At 49.5% G+C, this 26293-nt stretch overlaps 1 protein-coding gene across 5 annotated transcripts; it reads left to right on the forward strand.

Moving 5' to 3' along the window:
• Positions 1 to 863: 863 nt before the first annotated feature.
• LOC307206933 (uncharacterized protein) lies at positions 864 to 24643 on the forward strand. 5 transcript variants are annotated; one of them, XM_079960429.1, is made up of 11 exons: positions 864 to 1028; positions 3548 to 3564; positions 6692 to 6789; positions 10160 to 10404; positions 11454 to 11682; positions 14345 to 14538; positions 16970 to 17680; positions 20900 to 21350; positions 21450 to 21557; positions 22083 to 22231; positions 22343 to 24643. In XM_079960429.1, the coding sequence occupies exons 1-11, from the start codon at positions 879 to 881 to the stop codon at positions 24491 to 24493; spliced, it is 4503 nt and encodes a 1500-aa protein (XP_079816555.1). In that variant the 5' UTR covers positions 864 to 878; the 3' UTR covers positions 24494 to 24643. The 5 variants fall into 5 exon arrangements, with proteins under 5 accessions (XP_079816555.1, XP_079816552.1, XP_079816553.1 ...); XM_079960426.1 differs by having other exon boundaries at positions 22083 to 24643; XM_079960427.1 differs by having other exon boundaries at positions 20900 to 21274; positions 21380 to 21557; positions 22083 to 24643.
• The last annotated feature ends 1650 nt before the right edge of the window (positions 24644 to 26293 follow it).

The raw sequence follows: 26293 nt of genomic DNA on the forward strand, positions 1-26293 counted from the left end.
CCTGGGGACCCACAGGTTGAGAAAGGCTGCTCCAAGCATCGATTAAACTCCAACACCCACTTAAACCCAGGATTTTAGGGGAGTCAAGGCACGCCCAAATTCATAACAATATGTTAAAGCAAGACCTTAGGTGCATAGCTGTCAACTTACAGATTTCAAAATAAGGGACCAGCAGCCTCAAAAATAAGGGATCAGCAGCCAAAATAAGGGATTTTCCGAACACAGGTATGTTCAACTTCTGAGCCCCTCCGAGCCAAAGGCAGAAAGCCCAGCCAGCAGCCAAACGAAGCCTCAAGCATTGGTTCCCACAGCGCAGCAACCCAGCAAAGGGGATGCAGCAAGGAAAACCACCGTCACCTCTCCGCTGGGAAGCGCTGAGCAAAGGCGAGTCCCCAGGCAACGCGGCCGATTTGATTGGCACAAGGCATGCAAGCTCCACCCCCCAGTCGTTCTTAGACTCCTTATTGGGTGAGCAACACAGCCAAGCAACACAATTGGAGCCTCCCTCCTCCCTGGCCGGCAGGGAGGGAGGGAGAGGAGCTGCTTCCTTTGAAACCCGGGAAATTTAAGGGACGTCATCAATAAGGGACAGCAGCGGGACACAGTGCTGGGATAAGGGACTTTCCCGCCAAATAAGGGACAGTTGACAGCTATGCTTAGGTGGTCACGGCAGAACTGTCAGAAACCTGGCAAAGCTACGGAGCCCGGCTGGTCCTCTTCCTCTAACCCGGTTCCTCTGCCAAGCGAAGTAACAATGATGATAATAAAAACCTTGCAATCTAGAACCGTTTTCTGAAGCAATGATGTCTTTCCCCCTTCCTCCCTAGGGCTGCTGGGAGTTAGAGGCACTGTGGCAAGTGAGCCAACGGCAGCCATCTATGACATCACCCAGCTTGACAACAGCTGCATGGAATTCTGGGAGTATCCTGGACCCCAAGATCCCATGGAACGAAGGAAGATGCTGCCATGAACCCTGGGCTCTTTTTAGCCCACCCTGCCAGGCCAGAGATCGGAGACCATGGCTAAGGGTGAGTGTTAGGAAAGCGAGAGAGATCAGGGGCCCCCTATTTTGCATTGCTGTTTCGGGATCGGAAGGACGTCCGCAGTGCAACATTCGCCCCTTGACGTGTTGCCTCCGTACCATACATTATAATACCAGAGAGCCAGTGTGGTGTAGTGGTTAAGAGCAGTGGACTCGTAATCTGGTGAACCAGGTTCGCTTCCCCGCTCCTCCACATGCAGCTGCTGGGTGACCTTGGGCCAGTCACACTTCTCTGAAGTCTTAACCCCACACACCTCACAGAGTGTTTGTTGTGGGGAAGGAAGGGAAAGGAGAATGTTAGCCGCTTTGAGACTCCTTCGGGTAGTGATAAAGCGGGATATCAAATCCAAACTCTTCTTCTTCTACATTATAAGCTTGTGGGCTTCCCACTGGCCCTTGCGAGAACAGGGTGCAGCCAGCCTGTTCATACGTTCTTCAGACTTTTGCTTACGATGCTAAGGACATACAGAGGCAGACCATTGGTCCATGGTAGCTCATAAGAACATAGAACCAGAGTCCCGTAGAGGAGATCACCTGTTGGGTCAGGTCATTCGCCCATTTAGATCAACATCATGTTCTCCCACCAAATGCTTGTGGGTAGACCAGCAAGGTGGGACGCAGGTGGCGCTGTGGGTTAAAGCCTCAGCGCCTAGGGCTTGCCGATCGAAAGGTCGGCGGTTCGAATCCCTGCGGCGGGGTGCGCTCCCGCTGCTCGGTCCCAGCGCCTGCCAACCTAGCAGTTCGAAAGCACCTCCGGGTGCAAGTAGATAAATAGGGACCGCTTACCAGCGGGAAGGTAAACGGCGTTTCCGTGTGCGGCTCTGGCTCGCCAGAGCAGCGATGTCACGCTGGCCACGTGACCCGGAAGTGTCTCCGGACAGCGCTGGCCCCTGGCCTCTTAAGTGAGATGGGCGCACAACCCCAGAGTCTGTCAAGACTGGCCCGTACGGGCAGGGGTACCTTTACTTTTACCTTTTTAGACCAGCAAGAGCCTCTCCTTTCTCTGGTGGTTTCCAGTGGCTATAATAATAACAATAACAATTTATTATTTATACCCCGCCCATCTGGCTGGGTTTCCCCAGCCACTCTGGGCGGCTCCCAACCAAATATTATAAACAATTCAGCATCAGACATTAAAAACTTCCCTAAACAGTTGTCTTTTAAAAGTAAAGTAGTTGTTTATTGCCTTGACATCTGCTGGGAGGGCGTTCCACAGGGCAGGTGCCACCACCGAGAAGGCCCTCTGCCTAGTCCCCTGTAACCTCACTTCTTGCAGGGAGGGAACCGCCAGAAGGCCCTCGGAACTGGACCTCAGTGTCCGGGCTGAATGATAGGGGTGGAGATGCTCCTTCAGGTACTCCAGGCTGTTTAGGGCTTTAAAGGTCAGCACCAACACTTTGAATTGTGCTCGGAAACATCCTGAGAGCCAGTGTAGGTCTTTCAAGACTGCTGTTATGTGGTCTCGGCAGCCACTCTCAGTCCCCTGTGTAGCTGCCGCATTCTGGATTAATTGCAGTTTCCGGGTCACCTTCAAAGGTAGCCCCACGTAGAGCGCATTGCAGTAGTCCAAGCAGGAGATAACTAGAGCATGCACCACTCTGGCAAGACAGTCTGTGGGTAGAAAGGGTCCCAGCCTGTGTACCAGATGGAGCTGGTAAACAGCTGCCCTGGACAAAGAATTAGCCTGCGCCTCCATGGACAGCTGTGAGCCCAAAATGACTCCCAGGCTGCTCACCTGGTCCACGTGACAGCTCTTGAGATATTTGAACATGGCCTCCTGCAGCTTGCAGGTTGTTTGGTCTACTCTCCTACTCTATGTAGGACTGAAGGCAGTTTGGAAGCCACCCAGAGTGGCTGGAGAAACTCAGCCAGATGGGCGGGGTATAAATAATAAATTATTATTATTATTCAGTTTGTGCAGAATTCCAGGTTTCTCACCGGGGCAAGACAGGTTGAGCATATTACACCCATCCCGGCCTGATTCTGCTGCTTGCTGATTAATTTCCAGGCCCAATTCAAAGTGCTGGTTTTGACCCATAAAGCCTTAAATGGCTCAAGACCGCAATACCTCAAGGATCGCCTCTCCCCATATAAACTGAGTAGCTCTGCATTCATCAGCTGAGGCCCTTTGTTTGCCTTCTCCAGGAGAGGTCCAGAGTGTGGCAAAGCGAGAACGGGGCCTTTTTTTTGGTGGCTCCCCATTTGTGGGATGCTGTCCCAGGGAGGCTTGTCTGCGAGCACCTTTCCTCTGTATCTTTAGGTACCTGGGGAAAACGTCCCCCTTTCACCCGGCCTACCAATCTGTGTCCTTTTAAATGTGTTTGTGGGGTGGAGGTTAACGGGTCTTTGGATTCTATGTTGGGAATTTTGTGTTTTCATTTTGTGCTTCTATGACTGTAAACTGCCCTGCGATCTTTGGACATAAAGGAATGAATAAATAATCATTTCGTTTCCCTTTCGCCCTCTCTGGAAACCCCACCCTGGATGACAACCAACGGATGACAGTGCGAGACAGAGACCAGGTACTTTGGGGGCACAGCAGAGAAAAATGCAACGGCAGATAAGAACTCTGTCCATGCTCAGAAGCGCTAAGTGCTTTTCTTTTATCACAGCTAAGCATTGCATGCCGTAGATCAGGGCTTCCTAAACCAGCCTATGAACCCACAAATTTCATTTGTGTGGCCCACAGGGCTCCTGTGGAGAACTGCGGAATTTGAACTCCGTAGGATTACATGGAATTCATATTGTACAGTCTCCCCCTGGTTGTCGAATGCCCTGGAACTCATACGTTTCGGCTCCCGAACGATCAAAAACCAGAAGTGAGTGTTCCTGTTTTCGAATGATTTTCGGAAACCAAACATCCGGCGGGGCTTCCGATTGGCTGTAGGACTCTCCTGCAGCCAAACGGAAGCCACGTCTTGGTTTTTGAACAGTTACGGAAGTCAAACGGACTCCCAGAACGCATTCTGTTCGATAACCAAGGTATGACTGTAATGGAATAAAATAAAAGATGCAATTTAAAAATTGCACGGTGCATTACAATTGTCGCAACAAGCTGGGGGGGGGGAAATCCCACTAAGCAGCTTTTACATTATTGTTTATGACAAGAGAGGGGGAAACTCCTGCCTTAAATTTAGGACAAGGTGGTTTCGGTTCCCTGCCTTGTATTTCACATTTCTCTCATGCAAGCAGTTTGCCCCAGATGTAGAATTGACCATGCCCAAGAATCAACAAATCATTTCTGCTCTTCTTCTTTTTTTAAAAATCAAATCTGATTTTTAGCCCTTAAAGTGGGAAACAACCCACTTAAAAATGTTAGAACAGTGTTTGATGGAAAATCCCAAGTGGCAGTGGCATAGCGTGGGTCGCAGGTGTCGGTTTGCAAGCCCCCTCCATAGAGGCTGGCCCCTCTCACTGTCCTCGGAGCTTGCTTACCGGTAACCTCCTCTGGCTGATACAGTGGTGCCCCGCAAGACGAATGCCTCGCAAAATGGAAAACCTGCTAGACGAAAGGGTTTTCCGTTTTGGAGGTGCTTCGCAAAATGAATTTCCTATGGGCTTGCTTCGCAAGACGAAAATGTCTTGCGAGTTCCTGCGGGTTTTTTTCCTCCCCCCCCCCTTTTTCTAAGCCGCTAAGCTGCTTATCAGCTGATCTGCTAAGCCGCTTAACAGCTGATCCGCTAAGCTGCTAAGCTGCTTATCAGCTGATCCGCTAAGCCACTAATAGCGCTAATCCGCTAAGCCGTCAATGGGCTTGCTTCGCAAGACGAAAAAACCACAAGACGAAGAGACTCGCGAAACGGATTCTTTTCGTCTTGCGAGGCACCACTGTATCTCGGACAGACCAGGGAGATTTTGATAGGCGACATTTTCCCATGCGTGGGTAAAATGCACAACCCCCTCCTCCTGCTTCCGCAGGGGAAAGAAAATAAGTCAGAAATCTGTTTATTTCTGACATTACAGCACTAGAGAAAAACACGTCCTTTCAGTTCAGTTCTTCCAGCAAGCCTGACAAACTTCCTGAACATGTGCAAACGGAAGGTTTCAAGTTACCCTCTTCACAAAGACTTATCCAGCCTGTGAACATCCTGGGAAATTCTTCTTTCCCACAGATAGGCACATCATGTGATGTCAACAATCTGGCTGTCTGCAGCGGTGATGTTTCCAGATACTGACAGCAGGTACCCAGGGCGGGCAAGCTACCAACAACACTGGAATGCCTGCCCTATTGGAGCCAAATGGGGCTGCGCTGTGCCCCTTGCCTGCCCTTGGGGGGGGGGAAACCGGCTGGTCAATGTGGCACTTGTCGTGCAAATCCTCGCACCGCTGCCATGTAGAAAAGTCCCACTGAAAAGGAACAAGAATGTTAATGATAAAAGCAGTTACTGAAACATTCCAGGAGGAAACAACCAACATTGATGAGGAGGATTCAAATCAACAGAAACACCAGTCCCATGTTAATTTAGTTTTGTGTTACTTGGAAGTTTATATCCCCACCTTCTTAGCCAAGAGGAGGGGGAAATCCCAAAAGAAACAGGTTGCTCAACAAAACTTGTGACTTTAGTTGGGCCTAATGGAGTTAAGTTACAGTTACATTTGTTAACAGGGTTGTGGGTGTCGCTGTGGTCTAAACCACTGAGCCTCTCGGGCTTGCCGACTGGAAGGTTGGCGTTCTGAATCCCCACGATGGAGTGAGCTCCCGTTGCTCTGTCCCAGCTCCTGCCAACCTAGCAGTTCAAAAGCACGCCAGCGCAAGTAGATAAAGAGGTACCGCTCACGCGGGAAGGTAAACGGTGTTTCCGTGCGCTCTGGTTTCCATCACGGTGTCCCGTTGTGCCAGAAGCAGTTGAGTCCTGCTGGCCACGTGACCCAGAAAGCCGTCTGTGGACAAACGCCGGCTCCCTTGGTTTGAAAGCGAGATGAGCGCCACAACCCCATAGTTGCCTTTGACTGGACTTAACCGTCCAGGGGTCCTTTACATTCCCCCCCCCCCTTCAAGTTGTGTTATTTGAAAGTTTATATCCCAACTTCTTAGCCAAGAGGAGGGGAAAATCCCAAAAGAAATAGTTTGCTCAACAAAACAAAACAGCATTTCTTTGTGATTTTAGTTGGGCCTAATGAAGTTAGGTTACAGTTACACTGCACATTTGCTAACACTGTATGATTAGCTAGGCATAAAGGTAAAGGTAAAGGGACCCCTGACAGTTAAGTCCAGTCATGAACAACTCTGGTGTTGAGGTGCTCATCTCGCTTTACTGGCCGAGGGAGCTGACGTTTGTCTCCAGTCAGTTTTTCCGGGTCATGTGGCCAGCATGACTAAGACCCTTCTGGCGAAACCAGAGCAGCGCACGGAAACGCCGTTTACCTTCCCGCTGGAGCGGTATTTATTTATCTACTTGCACTTTGATGTGCTTTCAAACTGCTAGGTTGGCAGAAGCAGGGACCGAGCAACGGGAGCTCTCCCCGTCGTAGGGATTCGAACCGCCGACCTTCTGATCGGCAAGCCCTAGGCTCTGTGGCTTAGATAGAGTACAGCTATTGATTTGTCTTTGCTTGGGAACCACGTCAGGCAAAGAGTCCCGAAACCACTTTGAAATGCACCGTGCGGACATGTCCTAACAGATCCGTTCCTTGTGTTGGTTAGCTTAGCGAGAGAGAGACGGACAGCCTCGGCTCAGACTCGGTGTCCTTAAGGGATGAGGATTCCAGCGCCTTCAATCTGGACCAAGAAGAGGAGGAGGAACAGTGTGAGTAAGGAGAGGCAAAGCAGCTACTTATATACATTCCTGAAAGCTTAGGCCACTCCCACTCCTAACGTGATTGGCTGTCTACACTTCCAAGCTGCGAATCACGGCTCAGAGCCAGCGGCGTAGTGTGGGTTTTCAGCACCCGGGGCAAGGCAAGTAATTTGTGCCCCCTAACCCGGGGAAAGGCAAGTAATTTGTGCCCCCTAACCCGGGGAAAGGCAAGTAATTTGTGCCCCCTAACCCGGGGCAAGGCAAGTAATTTGCGCCCCCTAACCCGGGGCAAGGCAAGTGATTTGTGCCCCTAACCCCTAACCTGCCGCCGCTGCCAGCTTCTTCTTGCTGCTGCCTGGGCTGGGGTATTTACGGTAAGGTAGCCACGGCGGCGGCGGCGGGTCTGTGTCAGGTGATCTGAGGCGAGTTGCTGCTGGCGCTGCCGCCCAAACGACGCTGCTTGCCCGGAGGAGGAGGAGGGCAGAGAGGCGAGGAAAATGCAACATGGCCCAGCAGCTGCAGCAGCGGTGGCGGCGGCGGTGGGGCTGTGAGGAGGGGCTGCCTGGCGCGTCCTCCGCGGCCCTGGCGCGTCATCCGCGGCCCTGACGCGCGGGGACCGCGGCGAGCGCTGAGAGCCACTGCCTGCCGGACGCCTTCAGCCCGGACGCGTGCACAGCTCGTCGGTTCCGCGAGACATGGGGCTCTGCTACAGCCTGCGCCCGAGGCTCTTCGGCGACTCCGGAGGCTGCGAGCGCGCCCCCCCAGATGTTGCGCCCGGTGTGGCCGGCCCCCCCTGCACCCCCCAAGCTACGCCACTGCTCAGAGCTCAAGGGCCAATGGCAGAGGCCCAAATCCTGAAATGTTCTGTGATTGGACACCATGTATCGAATCAAAACACAGGAGCTCAGAATCCTTAGTCCCAGACTCAAGCTCAGGCAAACACAGACCACTGAATATATAACAGGAAGTCTACATCACTTTGCTGAAGAGCTGCATTGCAAAAATCGGAGACTTGAGGATTTTGGAAGACGCCTGTTTTTCAGTTTTCATATTTTTTGGGGGAAGTGCAAACTGGGCGCCTTTTCAATGCAAATGAAGTCCTATTTCTTCCCCCATCCCTAACGGAGACCCCTGTTATAAGAATTCTAAGGTGTCAAATATGAAATAAATGGTCGTAAGTGCACAAGGTATAAACCACATGTCTGAAATAGTACAGCAGAGCAATCCTTAAGCCATCTTGACTCTTAAAGGTAAAGGTAAAGGTACCCCTGCCCGTACGGGCCAGTCTTGACAGACTCTGGGGTTGTGCGCCCATCTCACTTAAGAGGCCAGGGGCCAGCGCTGTCCGGAGACACTTCCGGGTCACGTGGCCAGCGTGACATTGCTGCTCTGGCGAGCCAGAGCCGCACACGGAAACGCCGTTTACCTTCCCGCTGGTAAGCGGTCCCTATTTATCTACTTGCACCCGGAGGTGCTTTCGAACTGCTAGGTTGGCAGGCGCTGGGACCGAGCAGTGGGAGCGCACCCCGCCGCAGGGATTCGAACCGCCGACCTTTCGATCGGCAAGTCCTAGGCGCTGAGGCTTTAACCCACAGCGCCACCTGCGTCCCTCCTTTATTCTTTTAGGAGGGATTAAAGGGGACACCAGGGACGTGGGTGGCGCTGTGGGTTAAACCACTGAGCCTAGGACTTGCCGATCAGAAGGTTGGTGGTTTGAATCCCCACGACGGGGTGAGCTCCCGTTGCTCCGTCCGAGCTCTAGCAGTTTGAAAGCACGTCAAAGTGCAAGTAGATAAATAGGTACCGCTCCAGCGGGAAGGTAAACAGCGTTTCCATGCGCTGCTCTGGTTCGCCAGGAGCAGCTTAGTCATGCTGGCCACATACCCGGAAGCTGTACGCCGGCTCCCTCGGCCAATAAAGCGAGATGAGCGCCGCAACCCCAGAATCGGTCACGACTGGACCAAATGGTCAGGGGTCCCTTTACCTTTTAAAGGGGACACCAGGAAATAATCTTAACTAAGAGATTCAAACGAATCTGCAAACTTGCTTCCAGCTATATTGAAGAGAATCTGCTCTGCTACATCACTCGCTAGCGGATAATACTTATTCAATATATCCTTTCCTATGATCCTTAACATTTCCACAGGATCTAACAAGTGTGGGAAACCTCCTGGCTCCCAAACTCCCTGCTCAAGTCTGCCAAAAGATTTCCTTGCCTTTCCTTGCTTTTCAAATGCCTTTTGTCATTAACAGGGGTGGTGCTCACACCATACATTTAATTTTATTATTTTTAATGAAAAAATTCTTTCTTGGAATTCATTAATGTCATTATAGATTTAACTTCACACATACACATAATATATATTCTTAAATTAGTTTAACATAGAATGTTAATTTGACCTTCTAATTCCACTTAGATAATAGCTAAGCTAAAATCACATAATGGTACATAAAATAAAACAACAACAAACTGAAGTAAAATAATGTATAGACTTCCCTTCATTTCCCGATAAAGCTGACATTTGTGGTTTTGAATGTACTTATAATTATTACCTTACATTTAATATACTTTCTAATACTTTCTTACAACCTAGCGTACTGATTTTCCTCTATTTCTTAATATTTTATGTACACAAGGGTCATGCAAACACTACCACAGATAATAAGTCGCTGTTGTTTTTTTTGTAAGTATCTCTTAAACATTTCCCATTTTTGATAAAGTAATGGTTTGGTGTTACCTCTTAACCTATTTAAAGCACACAGCTTTCGCCCCAGAGAGTCTGCGGGTGGTCCAGCCTAAGCTAAACTAAGCTAAGCTAAGCTAAGCTAAGCTAAGCTAAACTAAACTAAACTAAGCTAAACTAAGCTAAACTAAACTACAGTGGTGCCCCGCAAGACGAACGCCTCGCAAGACGAAAAACCCGCTAGGCGAAAGGGTTTTCCGTTTTGGAGGCGCTTCGCAAAACGAATTTCCCTATGGGCTTGCTTCGCAAGACGAAATGTCTTGCGAGTTCCTGCGGGTTTTTTCCCCTTCCCCCCCCCCTTTTCCTAAGCTGCTAAGCCACTTATCAGTTGATCCGCTGATAAGCCGCTTATCAGCTGATCCGCTAAAAGCCGCTAAACCGCTAATAGCGCTAATCCGCTAAGCTGTCAATGGGCTTGCTTCGCAAGACGAAAAAACCGCTATACGAAGAGCCTCACGGAGCGGATTAATTTCGTCTTGCGAGGCACCACTGTAAACTAAACCCTAAACCTAAACTTAAACCTAAACCTAAACTTAAACCAAAAACAAAAACGAAAACAAAACTAAAATAATTGCTCAGTAGTTAAGTCTCACATGTGCTCAGGCAACTAAACCCCAGATTCCTCTCTCCCCCAGTTCTCTCACCTTCCAGAAGCAGAAGCAGAGATGAGGAACTGGAAGAGTTTGTCGAGGGGGTGGACGAAGGATGGAATACCGACGAACCATCTCCGGAAGTGTCCTTCATCATCCCAGAAGTAGTAACGGACCTCCTTTCAGAGACAGATCTGACAGAGCGCGTACATTTGCCTAACCCTCCTCCTTCGCTGGAGGGGGTGTTCCGAAACAACCTGTTGGAAGAGCCCAATTTCGCAATAGAGTCGGTGCGTTGACCCCAAAGGCCAGTTGCGCCAAGGAGCCAAATCCTGCGGTGCCTTTTTCCCCCTGGGTAGGGGACGCGGGTGGCACTGTGGGTTAAACCACAGAGCCTAGGGCTTGCCGATCAGAAGGTCGGCGGTTCGAATCCCCGCAACGGGGTGAGCTCCCGTTGCTCGGTCCCTGCTCCTGCCAACCTAGCAGTTCGAAAGCAAGTCAAAGTGCAAGTAGATAAATAGGTACCACTCCAGCGGGAAGGTAAACATCGTTTCCGTGCACTGCTCTGGTTCGCCAGAAGCGGCTTAGTCATGCTGGCCACATGACCCGGAAAAACTATCTGTGGACAAACGTTGGCTCCCTTGGCCAGTAAAGCGAGATGAGCGCTGCAACCCCCGAGTCGTCCGCGACTAGACCTAACGGTCAGGGGTATGTTTACCTTTACCTTAAACCGCTTTGAGGTTTTTCTTAAAAATATAAAGCGGTATAGAAATAAAATAAATAATAATAATACACTGGTACCTCGGGTTAGAGACACTTCAGGTAACAGACTCCGCTAACCCAGAAATATTACCTCAGGTTAAGAACTTTGCTTCAGGATGAGAACTGAAATCGTGTGGGGGCAGCGGGAGGCCCCATTAGCTAAAGTGGTGCTTCAGGTTAAGAACAGTTTCAGGTTAAGAACAGACCTCCAGAATGAATTAAGTTCTTAACCCGAGGTACCACTGTAATAATAAATACAGTGGTTCCTCGCAAGACTAAAAGAATCCGTTCCGCGAGTCTCTTCATCTTGCGGTTTTTTCGTCTTGCGAAGCAACCCTATTAGCGGCTTAGCGGCTTAGAAAAAGGGAGAAAAAAGCGAAAAAAATCACAAGACTCACAAGACGTTTTTGTCTTGCGAAGCAAGCCCATAGGGAAATTTGTCTTGCGAAGCGCCTCGAAAAATGGAAAACCCTTTCGTCTAGCGGGTTTTTCGTCTTGCGAGACATTCGTCTTCGGGGCACCACTGTAATCAATCCAGTGACAATGCATGAATTGCTCCACTCTCTCTCACCTTCAGGTCTTGGGAGAAATGAGAGCAAATATCTTGACGGCGGCAGAGGAAGAAGCGAGGGCCCTGGCTAGCGAATTAAGGGACGACGAGGACGAAGACGACAGCAGGGAATGTGAACCACACAGCGTCCTGACCTGCAGGATATGCCAGCTGTTTGTGCGAACTGTCGACAGGCTGCTGGACAAATCGGAGGAGCTGATGGATCATTACCTACCTCTTACCGAAGAGGAGATCGGTAAGCATGTGAGCGTCACACCAGGAGAGAAGGCAGCTGAATCATAGAACCATATACCGTATTTTTTGCTCTGTAAGACGTACCAGACCACAAGGCGCACCTAGTTTTTGGAGGAGGAAAACAAGAAAAAAAAAATATTCTGAATCTCAGAAGCCAGAACAGCAAGAGGGATCGCTGTGCAGTGAAAGCAGCAATCCCTCATGCTGTTCTGGCTTCTGGGATAGCTGCACAGCCTGCATTCACTCCATAAGACGCACACACATTTCCCCTTACTTTTTAGGAGGGAAAAAGTGAGTCTTATAGAGCAAAAAATATGGTACCTGGTTGGAAGGGACCCCTGCAAGGCAGGAATCACAACTAAAGAATCCCTGAACAGACAGCCGTCCGACCTCTGTATTAAAATCTCCCACAAAGGAGAGACCACCAGTTCCCAAGGGACATAGCTCACTTGGTTGGAGCATGGTACCAAATACTAATACTAGTAATAATTTATTATTTATACCCTGCCCATCTGGCTGGGTTTCCCCAGTGACTCTGGGCAGCTTCCAGCAAAATGCTGTATTAAAACACTTTTCAAAATAATCTTTTTATTATTTATACCCTGCCCATCCAGCTTAGTTTTGGAGGCTGAGGTTTCCTTTTTTAAGAAAAAGAAAGGGACACGTCTTTTGTCGCTTGCCAGGAAATGCAACCGACCTACCTTTAAATCCGCATTGGGGAAACCCAAGGACTGGAGGGGAAATAATTAAGTCGCTGTGCTGGGTGCAGACATTGGTACTCCAAAATATGCGGCAGGCGAAGGAGGCAAACTATTTGGAACGAAGTACAGTCATACCTAAGGGATGCAGGTGGTGCTGTGGGTTAAACCACACAGCCTAGGACTTGCCGATCAGAAGGTCGGCAGTTCGAATCCCTGTGACGGGGTGAGCTCCCGTTGCTCGGTCCCTGCTCCTGCCAACCTAGCAGTTCAAAAGCACATCAAAGTGCAAGTAGATAAATAGGTGCCACTCCGGCGGGAAGGTAGACGGCATTTCCGTGCGCTGCTCTGGTTCGCCAGAAGCAGCTTAGTCCTGCTGGCCACATGACCTGGAAGCTGTACGCCAGCTCCCTCGGCCAATAAAGTGGGATGAGCGCCATAACCCCAGAGTCGGTCACGACTAGACCTAATGGTCAGAGGTCCCTTTACCTTTGTACAGTCATATCTCGGGTTATAGCCGCTTCAGGTTGTGTCTATTCGGGTTGTGGACCACCAAAACCGGGAAGTACCGGAACGGGGCATGTGCAGAAGCGCTAAATCACACTTGGCGCATAAGCGCAGAATCGCAACCCGCATGTGCGAAGATGCGCTGCTGTGCGTTGCAAACGTGCATCCCACATGGATCACGTTCACAACCCGAGCATCCACTGTATCCCTCTCCCTGTTGATAACGCAAAGGACCAGGCCTGGTCTGCAAAAGAATCGCCCTCTGCCATTTTACCAAGGTATTTGAACACTGCCGAGAAATTTCAGCTGGCTCAAAAACCTGCAGTCGGATTGCTGGCCTAAGCTGGTTGTAGGGAAGCAGACGACTTTCTTGCTACAACACAGCCCCCCTTTTTGCAGGCACAATGCAAAGTGCTGGCCCATGACAAATAAAAGCCCTACATGGCTTAGGTCCAAGCTGCCAGAAAGATTGTATTCCATCATACGACTCTGCCCATCCTCCGAGATCCTTGGAAGCCCTTTTCTCAGTCCGGCCACCCTCACAGCCATGTTTGTTGGGGATGCGGGAGAGGGCCTTTTCGGTGGTGGCTCCTGCCAGACTTTGGAACTCCCTCGAGAAACCAGACTGGCTCCCTGCTTGCTGCCTTTCTGCAAGCAGTCCAACAGGCTTTCGGGGACTGACTGCTTTTAACGAAAGGGCTCGTGCCCTGCTCTTTTTATTGTAATTATTTGTATGGTTTTAATTGAGGGAAATGTGGGATATAAATAAATATATATTGATGACACCGTCTCCCAGATAGTTAGAACAATTCCCATCATCTGATGGGAGCTTTCGTCCAAAACATCTGGAGGGCACCTCCAACCAGATTAATCTCTTACACCCTTTAAGGCAGGGGTCAGCAAACTATTTCAGCAGGGGGCCGGTCCACTGTCCCTCAGACCCTGTGGGGGGCCGGACTATATTTTTTATGGGAGGGGGGAATGAACAAATTCCTATGCCCCACAAATAACCCACAGATGCATTTTAAATAAAAGCACACAATTCTACTCATGTAAAAACACGACGATTCCTGGACCGTCTGCAGGCCGGATTTAGAATTGGGCGATTGGGCCGGATCCGGTCCCCGGGCCTTAGTTTGCCTACCCAGGCAGCGGTTCTCAACCTGTGGGTCTCCAGATGTTGTTGGACTACAACTCCCATCATCCCTTGCTAGCTAGGGGTGATAGGAGTTGTAGTTCATCAACATCTGGGGACCCACAGGTTGAGAAAGGCTGCTTTAAGGAGTCTTTGCCTAACTTACCCCTACTTGGGGCTTTCCAAGGAAGGCAGGACACGAATAAATTTGTGGGTTATCTAAAGCAATGTGCAGATTGGCGAAAGGGGTTGTCAGGTGTGCTCTGGTTCCGCAATCTCTCTCTGCTTTCCCCAAACCCCTCGCCACTCCCGACTTGGTGCAGGAAAACTAAAGAAAGCTGTCGCGGAGATCGAAGATACGTCCATAGACCACCGGATGCAGGCCTGCCTTGTGAGGATCAACGATCTGTCGAACAAACTCCGTCAAAGGGCCTACATGATGGCACTGAGCAAGCTGCGCTTCACGAGACGCAGTACCCAAGCGAGCATCAATCAGCTCCACGAGACCCTTGAAGTGGTATGCCCAACTCTTATCTCCCCCCATCCCGATTTAACAACCCATCTCTCCCTGCAAGATCAATGTGCCTTTGGAATTCTTGTCCATTGAAGGGGTGTGTGTGGAATAACTTGTTCAGAGGGACGCGGGTGGCGCTGTGGTCTAAACCACTGAGCCTCTTGGGCTTGCCGACCAGAAGGTTGGTGGTTCGAATCCCCGCAACGGGGTGAGCTCCCGTCGCTCGGTCCCAGCTCCTGCCAACCTAGCAGTTTGAAAGCACACCAGTGCAAGTAGATAAATAGGCACCGCTGCGGCGGGAAGGTAAACGGTGTTTCCGTGCGCTCTGGTTTCTGTCACGGTGTCCCGTTGCGACACAAGTGGTTGAGTCCTGCTGGACACATGACCCGGAAAGCTGTCTGCGGACAAACGCCGGCTCCCGCGGCCTGAAAGCAAGATGAGCGCCACAACCCCATAGACACCTTTGACTGGACTTAACCATCCAGGGGTCCTTTACCTTTACCTTTTTATCTAACAGGAGCTCAAGGTTCAGCTCCCATCATGGTGGGGGTCTCTGGAATTTCAATCTCTGAGTTAGGGTCCTGGTGAACTCTTGACGCATCACAATCACAGCAGCCAGTGAGTAAAGGCAGAGAGGGAAATAATAAATAATAAGGATAAGGATATCCCCCATCTGACTGGGTTTCCCCAGCCACTCTGGGAAGCTTCCAGTAAATTAAAACACAGTGAGACATCAAACATTGAAACTTCCCTATACAGTCATACCTTGGTTCTCGAATGTATTCTATTCTTGGAGTCTGTTCAACTTCCAAAAATGTTTGAAAACCAAGCCGTGGCTTGCAATTTGCTGCAGGAGCTTTCTGCACTCAATCGGAAGCCGCGTCCGACGTCCGGCTTCCAAAAAACGTTCGCAAACCGGAACACTTACTTCTGGGTTTGCAGCGTTTGTGAGCCAAAATGTTTGAGAACCAAGGAATTCGAGAACCAAGGTACGACTGCACAGGGCTGCTGTCAGGTGTCTTCTAAAAGGCAGTTGTTATTTCCTTGACATCTGATGTGAGGGCATTCCACAGGGCGGGCGCCACCACCGAGAAGTCCCTCTGCCTGGTTCCCTGCAGCTTCACTTCTTGTACTGAGGGCACTGCTACAACACACTTCCTCAACCTCGGCCCTCCAGATGTTTTGAGACTACAATTGCCATACCCCTGACCACTGGTCCTGCTAGCTAGGAATCATGGGAGTTGTAGGCCAAAAACATCTGGAGTGCCGAGGTTGAGGAAACCTGTGCTAGAAGGCCCTCGGAGCTGGACCTCAGTGTCCGGGCTGAACGATGGGGGTAGAGACGCTCCTGCAGGTATACAGGGCCAAGGGCTTTAAAGATCAGTACCAACACTTTGAATTGAGCTCAGAAATGTACTGGGAGCCAATGTTGAAAATGAGAAGAATTAGCCATGGAAAATTACAATGTCCCCAAACATCCCCAGCCAGTCTCTGACCTTTCTTGGAACACTGTTGGAGATGGAAAGACCTCCCACGGAATATCTGAAATCAATGGAACTAAAGGGCGGTTTGAACCCCTGTTAAACCACAGAGCCTAGGACTTGCCGATCAGAAGGTCGGCGGTTCAAATCCCCGCGACGGGGTGAGCTCCCGTTGCTCGGTCCCTGCTCCTGCCCACCTAGCAGTTCGAAAGCACCTCAAAGTGCAAGTAGATAAATAGGTACCGCTTCGGCAGGAAGGTAAACAGCGTTTCCGTGCGCTGCTCTGGTTTGCCAGAAGTGGCTTAGTCATGCTGGCCACATAACCTGGAAGCTGTCTACAGACAAACGCCAGCTGTCTCGGCCTATAGAGATGAGCGCCGCAACTCCAGAGTCGGCCACAACTGGACCTAATGGTCAGGGGTCCCTTTACCCTTTACCTTACCAACCCCCATTTGAGCTTTGTTCATGGGCTCCCTATATCCCATCTAACCAGGGAGGGTTTAGAAAGAAATGCAGTGGTGGCTGGTCCATTAGGCAGCACTGCTCTACCAACCTCAGCCTGCCTCCACCAGCCAGTCTTCTTACTTAAAATCAGCCCAGGGGGTGGGACCGTCAAGCTTCTTTGTCCTTGGTCCGAGTATTGCCCTCATTGAACTTGGCAAGGAGGAGGAAGATGACAAAACAAGGGTTGGTTGGCGCCAAACATCATTGCCTCTGGTTCCACCTCCTTCTGGGTTTCCTGCCCAACCAGACCCAATGGCCAGAAGCCACCACGGCTGAAATCATGTAACAACAACAACACCTAACATTTCTCACTCACACAGGGCTCAGCCAGGTCAGAAGAAACAGGCCCAAGTATTTGGTACCCTGGAGAGCTCCTGCAGGGCACAGGTGTGTCCACCCAATTCACTGCATTATCTTCTTCTTTTTACCCATCCCATGGCCATTTCCAGATTGATCAGGTGCAGCACAGAGCAGAACTGGAGACTGGTCCGTCCAACGAAAGGATGAGCATGATCTGCGTGGAGTGGAGCGCGAGCCCGCGTCGGAATTCTGCCCAGGGGAATGAAGATTTCAGCACCCTGGACGTTGGGGTGCCTCGTGCTCAGAGCACCATGGTCGCGAGAGACGGACCTGGGGCGCCTCGCGAGCACAGCACCACGATCAAGTACGAGGAAATCGGGCCGCCTGCTGCTCAGAGCACTATGATCGAGTGCGAGGAAATCGGGCTCCCTGCTGCTCAGAGCACCATGATCGAGTGCAAGGAAATTGGGCTGCCTCGTGCGCACAGCACCATCGTAGAGTGCGAGGAAATCACCTGCTCAGAGGTCGAGATGACGCCCACAGAGGTCGAGATGTTGCCCATACCAATCAGCCCCCCAGAAATAGTTGAGGTGTCACCCCCACCAATCATTATCCCGGTGAACGTTGAGGTGCCGCCCCAGCCCATCATCATCCCGGTGAAAGTTGAGATGGCACCCGCACCGATAATCATCCCAGTGAAAGTTGAGATGCCGCCTTCACCCACCAGTCCCCGCAAGAAGGACCCCATCTACAGAGATGTGTCTAACATCACATTAACGGCGCCAGGTTGCGAGGAGGAAGACGAGATCACCCTACGGATGCGCGACGAGGAAGATGAGAATGACAGCCCTACCTCCGAGGTAGCCTTTTCTTCAAATTCTGAGCCACTGTGTTGTTACAAGGGGTTGCCGCTGGAGAAACTTCATGGTCCATTCCAACTCTACGATTCCATTACAGTGGTGCCCCGCAAGACGAACGCCTCGCAAGACGGGAAACCCGCTAGACGAAAGGGTTTTCCGTTTTGGAGGCGCTTCGAAAAACGAATTTCCCTATGGGCTTGCTTTGCAAGACGAAAATGTCTTGCGAGTTCCTGCGGGGTTTTTTCCCTCCCCCCCCCCTTTTCCTAAGCCCTAAGCCGCTGATCCGCTGATAAGCCGCTTATCAGCTGATCCGCTAAAAGCCGCTAAACCGCTAATAGCGCTAATCTGCTAAACTAATAGCGCTAATCCGCTAAGCTGTCAATGGGCTTGCTTCACAAGACGAAAAAACCGCTATACGAAGAGCCTCACGGAACGGATTAATTTCGTCTTGCGAGGCACCACTGTATCTGCTTAAGTCCCTCTTACCTAAACCATGCTCCTTGGCACATTGTGTTGTGGAAGCGTATTCGAATTTCCCATGAGCCCAAAGCACCACCCACAGATCACTGCTTCTCTGGGCAAGTTAGTGTTCCCGACTTCCAATCTGGGGGCATTTCCGGAAGCAGTGACTCTTACTGAGATATGCTCACTTCCAAGGATTTTATCTTAAACTTATCAACCTTTTCTAGCATAAGAACAGTGCCCCCAATTTCAATTCTCGGGGGGAGAGAAACAACCTTAAATTTGAAGTTTGGGGAAGACGGGGTGGTCAAATAAAAGCAGCTTCTCTGTGCAGTTCTCGCAATAACCATGGTGGAGCCGAGAAACCGTGATTCACTACGACGCCAACTTGCCTTCTATTCCTTTACGACCTCAGTTGCTTCTTTTAAAAAGAAGAAAAACACTGTATTTTATTACAATGCTTTGTTAATTTTAGCCAGTTTGGGCTGCTCATTTTGCAGATTCAATCCCAATCTCTGCCTCCAGTCCTGCAGGGCTTATAGACCCTTTGGACTGGACCAGAAAATTGAAGGACTATCAGCCTCCTTCTCCAGGTCTCCAGAGGAAGAACGAGACCTTAGCGGGCAGGCAGTTTTCTGAGACTGGAGGCAGCCTGAAAAAGTCCTGGTTTGCTGCTTATAGAGGATTGCATAACAGATCTGTGGACTCCTGGCAAGTTGATATGGAAGGTTTTTGGTTTTTTAAAGCATTCATAGTATTTAAGAGGAAGAGGAAGAAGCAGCTCTGAATTTTATGTAGTCGGTACTACAGAATAAGGCACGCGGGTGGCGCTGTGGGTTAAACCACAGAGCCTAGGACTTGCCAGGCTCAGCCAATCAGAAAGTCGGCGGTTCGAATCCCCGCGACGGGGTGAGCTCCCGTTGCTCGGTTCCTGCTCCCGCCAACCTAGCAGTTTGAAAGCACACCAGCGAAAGTAGATAAATAGGTACCGCTCCGACGGGAAGGTAAACGGCATTTCCGCTCTGGTTCACCAGAAGCGGCTTAGTCATGCTGGCCACATAACCCAGAAGCTGTACGCCGGCTCCCTTGGCCAGTAAAGCGAGATGAGCGCCGCAACCCCAGAGTTGGTCATGACTGGACCTGATGGTCAGGGGTCCCTTTACCTTTACTACAGAATAAAGATTTGGGGAGGTTTGGGATAGAGTTAATGGGGGGTTAAAGCGGCAAATGTAAGAGATTAGGCAAGGTCATAGTTTGCTTGGGTTAGAGAACTGTGTAACAAAGAGGGAATAATGAGTGGGAAGTACATTAAGCCTGAGGGAAATGGACCTGTTTTGTGAAAAGGGGAATTGGGTAACAAGGTAAAACAGAATTATTTTCCTGGATGTGTAAAACTTGAGTATGGTTAACTAGGATGTTGTGAACTCAAAGACCGGATGATTTAAGTTGTACTGGAGGAAGCACAATTTAAAATTACAATTCGTGGGGATCGATAAAGTAAGGTTTTAATTCTGTTTGATTAATTGGTAAAATAGCTGGGTAAATGTCTAAACAGGAACTGAACATGTACCGTTGATGGAAACAGGAATTGATAGAAACCTATTAGAAATTAAGGGGGGGGGGGATATTTTTTTACTGTGAGCGGAAAAGGAGGGAGGGGAAAGGAGCATCTTCAAGGGGGGGGAGTCAAATCCTAAATCTAGGTTAAATTTGAATTAATTTGTGTGTTTTTTTTGAAAACTAATAAAAATTAATTGGCATGGTGCACAAAGAAAAATGTAAAGTTTAGTGCTGGTAGCCATCATCCGCAGGAAATAATGGACCTTCCATGTTCAGAGGTGGTCTACCTCCAAATTCCAGTTGGTTGATGGGATTTGTACATGAGGGCTGATGTTTTCAGATTCCGCTGAGGGGCTTCCCAGAGGCAACTCTGCTCAGCCACTGTGAGAACAGAATGTACACATCTTTCAGGGTCCTCATCTTCAGACTGAAACAGCAGACGTACAAAGAGAGAGATTCTTGAATATTCTCCTTTGGTGGAGACTCTCTTCAAGGTGGCTTAGGGCCCTCGTATCTACGGGGCCGCCTCTCCTGGTCTGCCCCGCAGAGGACCTTAAGGTCCATGAATAACCATAGTTTAGAGGTCCCGGGCCCTAAGGAAGTCAGACTATCCTCCACCAGGGCCAGGGCCTTCTCAGTGATGGCTCCGACCTGGTGGAAGGCTCTGTCCCAGGAGACCAGGGCCCTGCAGGATTTAACTTCCTTCTGCAGGGCCCGTAAGACAGCGCTATTCTGCCTGGCCTTTATTTAACTTGAATTCAGCCTGATCTTTTATTTCCCTTCTCTTCCCTCCCCCTCCCTTTTTATGATCACCCGCTCTGAGACTTCCCCTGGCCTCTTCACTGGCCCAAATAGGACTAATTCAGCCAGCTAATTGATTTTTGATTTTTATTGTTATTCGTGTTTTTATACCGTATTTTATGCTGCTTTTATAATTAAGTGTTTTAAATTGGTTGTTAGCCACCCTGAGCCCGGTTTTTGAACCGGGAAGGGTGGGGTATAAATAAAAAAAATTATTATTATTTATTATAAAGTGCTTCCATGAGCATCTGTTGAGATGGTGCTTCGAGCTCAGGGTGAAATGAGGGGGGGGGGTACCTTAGGGTTGGATGGAATTCTATTTGATTTTGTGGAGGCTTCAGGTCCCTGTGGACAGGGGACTATAAATCTGAACAAGTGTCCTTTCTATTCTGACAGATAGAAGCCAAGACATTGGCAAAGTCCCGAAGCGTGACCCAGAATCTCCAAGGCAAGTACGAGAACCTGGTGGCCAGCCTGAAAGACATCCCAGAAGAGCTCCGGAACAAGCTGTCCCAAACCAGCCGGCACATAAGAGAGCTCCACTCTGATTTTGTCTCAGCCCACAATTTTGGAGATTTGGCTGACAATGTCTTGAACAAGAGTTTTGCGATCATGGCTGAAGCCCAGGGCTCCATGGATGAACTGATGGAGTATGCTTTGCAAAGTCCCGAATCTCTCTTGCGGTTGAAGGACTACCTGCCTAACCCAGACATGAAGGAGGAAGAGGTGGTGAAGGATGCTCCCCTTTTCATGGAGAAAGAAGAGGAAGAGGTCCAATCTTCTCACAATCAGGAGTTGGAGGAGCGGAACTCGTTGAAAAGCCAAAAGTCATACCAGCAAAAAGGTGGTGAAGAAAGTTTGAAGAAGGAAGAAGAGGTCCAATCTTCTCACAATCAGTTGGAGGAGCGGAACTCGTTGAAAAGCCAAAAGTCATACCGGCAAAAAGGAGGTAATGAAGAAACTTTGAAGAAGGAAGAAGAGATCCAATCTTCTCACAATCAGGAGTTGGAGGAGCGGAACTCGTTGAAAAGCCAAAAGTCATACCAGCAAAAAGGTGGTGAAGAAAGTTTGAAGAAGGAAGAAGAGATCCAATCTTCTCACAATCAAGAGTTGGAGGAGCGGAACTCGTTGGAAAGCCAAAAGTCATACCAGCAAAAAGGTGGTGAAGAAAGTTTGAAGAAGGAAGAAGAGGTCCAATCTTCTCACAATCAGGAGTTGGAGGAGCGGAACTCGTTGAAAAGCCAAAAGTCATACCGGCAAAAAGGTGGTGAAGAAAGTTTGAAGAAGGAAGAAGAGATCCAATCTTCTCACAATCAAGAGTTGGAGGAGCGGAACTCGTTGGAAAGCCAAAAGTCATACCAGCAAAAAGGTGGTGAAGAAAGTTTGAAGAAGGAAGAAGAGGTCCAATCTTCTCACAATCAGGAGTTGGAGGAGCGGAACTCGTTGAAAAGCCAAAAGTCATACCGGCAAAAAGGTGGTGAAGAAAGTTTGAAGAAGGAAGAAGAGCTCCAATCTTCTCACAATCAAGAGTTGGAGGAGCGGAACTCGTTGAAAAGCCAAAAGTCATACCAGCAAAACAGTGGGGCCAAGGAATCTTCTTCAAATAAGGAAGAGGAGGTTCCACCTTCTGGCAAACAGAAGACAGAGAAGCAGAACTCACTGAAACTCCAACAGGTCTACGAGCCAAAAGGTGGGGACAAGGAAACTTCTACAAATAAGGAAAAGGAGGTTCAACCTTCTCACAAGCAGGAGATGGAAGGAAGGAGCATCCTCAAAATACAGGAGGCTTACGACCCAAAAGATTGTGATGAGGAAGCTTCTACAAATAAGGAAGAGGAGGTTCAACCTTCTCAGAAGTGGGAGATGGAGGGACGGAACATCCTCAAAATCCAGCAGGCTTATGATCCGAAAGGTTGTGAAGAGGATGAACCTTCCAACAAGGAGGAAGTGGTCCAATATTCTAGCAAACCAGTGGAGGACATCCTGAAAATCCAGGCGACCTACGACCCCAAAGGTTGTGACGATGAATCCTATATGGTCAAGGACGATGACGAAACTCCTTCTAGGAAAGAAGAGACCCCACTTTCTGGCAAAAAGGAGGCAAAGGAGTGGAATATTCTGAAAATCTTGCAATCTTACACACCAAAATTTGCTGATGATAGGTGGGAAGAGATGGAAGAGGAGGCCACACCTACTAGCCAAGAGGAGGACAAAGAGAGGAATATACTGAAAATTCAACAGGCCTATGACCCAAAAGGTTGTGATGAGGAAGCTTCTATGAATGAGGAGGTTCAACCATCTGACAAGTGGGAGATGGAGGGGTGGAGCATTCTCAAACTCCAGCAGACTTATGACCCCAAAGGCTGCGATGAGGAAACACCTTCCAGTAAGGGAGAGGAAGCGGTCCAACTTTCTGGCCACGTAGTGGAGGACATCCTGAAAATCCAGGAGACCTACGACCCCAAAGGTTGCGATGATGAATCCTATACGGGCAAGGAGGAGAAGGTGTTCCGGACTTCTGGAACACAGGAAGTGGAGAATGACGAAGCTCCTTCTAGGAAAGAGGAGATTCCACTCGCTGGCAAAGAGGAAGCAAAAGAGTGGAAGATACTGAAAATCCTGCAAGCTTACACACCAAAATTTGCTGATGATAGATGGGAAGAGGAGGAGGATGACGGTGCACCTACTAGCCAAGAGGAGGACAAAGAGCGGAATATACTGAAAATTCAACAGGTCTATGACCCAATAGGTTGCCTCGAGGAAGCTTCTATGAATAAGGAAGAGGAGGTTCAACCATCTGACAAGTGGGAGACGGAGGGGTGGAGCATTCTCAAACTCCAGCAGACTTACGACCCAAAAGGCTGCGATGAGGAAACACCTTCCAGGAAGGGGGAGGAGGAAGTGGTCCAACATTCTGGCCAAGTAGTGGAGGACATCCTGAAAATCCAGGAGACCTACGACCCCAAAGGTTGCAATGATGAATCCTATACGGGCAAGGAGGAGAAGGTGTTCCGGACTTCTGGAACACAGGAGAATGACAAAACTCCTCCTAGGACAGAGATCCCACCTTCGGGGAAAGAACAGGCAAAGGACTGGGATATATTTAAAACCCTGAAAGTTAATATGCCTAAATTTTCCGATGATGAATCACCTTCCAGTAGGAAGGAGATGGAAGTCCCACCTCCCAGCCAAGAAGAGGACAAAGAGCGGAATATACTGAAAATTCAAAAAGCCTATGACCCAAAAACTTGTGATGAGGAAGCTTCTATGAATAAGGAAGAGGAGGTTCAACCTTCTGGCAAGCGGGAGATGGACAGACGGAACATCCTCAAAATCCAGCAGGCTTACGACCCAAAAAGTTGTGAAGAGGAAGCACCTTCCAGGAAGGAGGAGGTGGTCCAATCTTCTGGCAAACCGGTGGAGGACATCCTGAAAATCCAGGCGACCTATGACCCCAAAGGCTGCGATGATGAATCCTACACGGGCAAAGAGGCAAAGGTGTTCCGAACACCCGACAACGACAAGGTGCAGAATGACAAAACTCATTCTAGAAAAGAGGAGAAGGTCCCGCCTTCTGGCCAAGAGGAGGCAAAGGACTGGAAGATACTGAAAATGCTGCAAGCTTACACACCCAAGTTTTCTGACGGTGAATCGCCTTCTGGCAGGGAGAAAGCAGAAGTTGTGGTGGCCCCACCTCCTCAAAGAGAGGTGAGGGAGTGGAACATACTGAAACTCCAACAGGCCTACGACCCAAAAGGGTGCGACGAAGACTCCTCCAACTACAGAGAGGAGGCCCAGCCTTCTGGCAAACCAGAAATGGAAGGCTGGAACATCCTCAAAATCCAACAGGCCTATGACCCAAAGGGTTGCGACGACGAAAGCCCCAAGGAGGAGTTCCAACATTTCGGCCAGTGGAACCTGCAGGGATATAACATACTGAAGATACAGCAAGCCTACGACCCCAAAAGCTGCCCTGATGATGATAAATAAGTCAAGACTCCGAAAGAGCAGAGCCACACGCTTCTGACCCCAATGAAGCCGGCAAACGGGGGTGGATTTCACTCGAAAGACTTGCCCGAGTTTTCCAAGGGACGGGTCTGGGGCTCAGTCACTGAAATAAGAGAGGCAATTTGGAACTTCGTTTCGGCCATAGATGTTTTTTGCTTGGGCAGTCCCTCCCTCCCTCCCTTGCTGGGCCTAGGCCATACAGGACAATGGCCATGGCTGGCTGGTTGTGGTTTCTCCTAAGAGGTACCTGGTGGCTTGCTTGTGAGAGTAAATTTCCTAACAATGCGAGTCTGCTAGAAGGTGCTGAAGGGTGGGTTTTAAGTCTCTGGGGAGTAGAGGGCCAGACTGTAGGCTAGGTGGGGTGGAGGAATTCCCTCTCACAAAATGGAATGGAATTCCGTCTCGAATATGGGCCATGGGTGGTTTAGCTGAGGTTACTGCCTTGCAGGGGATTGGATGAGATGACCCTTGCGGTCCTTTTCCCACTCTACTATTTGAAGAGGCAGTGATGGCCACTAGCTCTGATATCTTTAAGAGAGGAAGAGACAAAATTCGTGGAGGAAAAGGCTATCTGTGGCTAGTAACCTGGGGTGGCCATCAAACCCAAGTAACACTTCTGAGCACCAGCCGCTAGAAACCACGGGGGGTGGGGGGTGAGTGCTCTAGTGCAGTGTTTCCCAACCTTGTGCCTCCAGCTGTTTTTGGACTACAATTCCCATCATCCCTTGCCACTGGTCTTGCTAGTCAGGGATGATGGGAGTTGTAGTTCAAAAACAGCTGGAGGCACAAGGTTGGGAAACACTGCTCTAGTGCTCAAGTCCTCTTTCTGGGACTTCTTATGGGCCACTGTGAGAACAGGCCACTAAATGGGCCACTTACGTCCTTACTGGACAACTTATCCCAATTTTATTCTCGTAACCCTGCGAGATAGGCTCTTACGTTGTAACTCCCCGCCCTCCCTGTTTCAGCTGCAACTGATGCTTCTTCCGGTACACCCATCTTCTGAATGACATTTTCAGGCAACATTTTCCCTCTGCTTCTGTGTTCTGTCTCTTTTTGGCTGGTTGGAGCCATTTCAGGGGAAAACAAAAACAGAAACGTGGGCGGGGGGAATCACGGATTAGAAATGTTACCATAGGAATCAATGGAAATTGTGGAAACACTTGCCTGGCAAATGATTTCTAAGGAATGCACTGTGTTCAGGAAGCGAGACTTGTGTGTTTTTGTGTGTACAGTGGTACCTCGGGTTACAGACGCTTCAGGTTACAAACTCCGTTAACTAGGAAGTGGTTGCTCCAGGTTAAGAACTTTGCCCCAGGATAAGAACGGAAATCGCGCACCAGCGGGAGGCCCCATTAGCGAAAGCATGCTTCAGGTTAAGAACTGTTTCAGGTTAAGAATGGACCTCTGGAATGAATTAAGTTCTTAACCCGAGGTACCACTGTATATATAATCTGCTGTAGTTCTTATAACAGCATAGTGAGAGCACGCTATAGCTGTGCTGGATGGGTTCTGAAGGGCACCAGGTTAAGAAAAACGGAACTAGAACTTCGATTTTACTACCTAAACATATATAGAGCAAGAATTAGGAACGACTTGAGATACCAACAAACCCAGCGCGTGGCTTCAACCACCCGAGTAAAGCCCTGTCCATTTCAACAGGAGCAGATTTTGACCAGGCTGCGTGCCCTTTAGGTTCAACCACTACCACTTCCTTCGAAAGTTAGTTCTGAACTGAAGGAATGGGTTTCCCAAATCTAAAACCTGACTGTGCAGTCAGTC

Source organism: Podarcis cretensis (assembly GCF_951804945.1).
Source record: "Podarcis cretensis genome assembly, chromosome: 18".
NCBI lineage: Eukaryota > Metazoa > Chordata > Lepidosauria > Squamata > Lacertidae > Podarcis > Podarcis cretensis.

Bases quoted from the DNA above. Each gene is read 5' to 3' on its own strand.
- LOC307206933 (XM_079960426.1), top strand. From the start codon at position 879: ATGACATCACCCAGCTTGACAACAGCTGCATGGAATTCTGGGAGTATC. The intron at 6,790-10,159 runs GTGAGTAAGGAG...TCTCTCCCCCAG, and splicing joins AGAAGAGGAGGAGGAACAGT to TTCTCTCACCTTCCAGAAGC. The intron at 10,405-11,453 runs GTGCGTTGACCC...TCTCACCTTCAG, and splicing joins CCAATTTCGCAATAGAGTCG to GTCTTGGGAGAAATGAGAGC.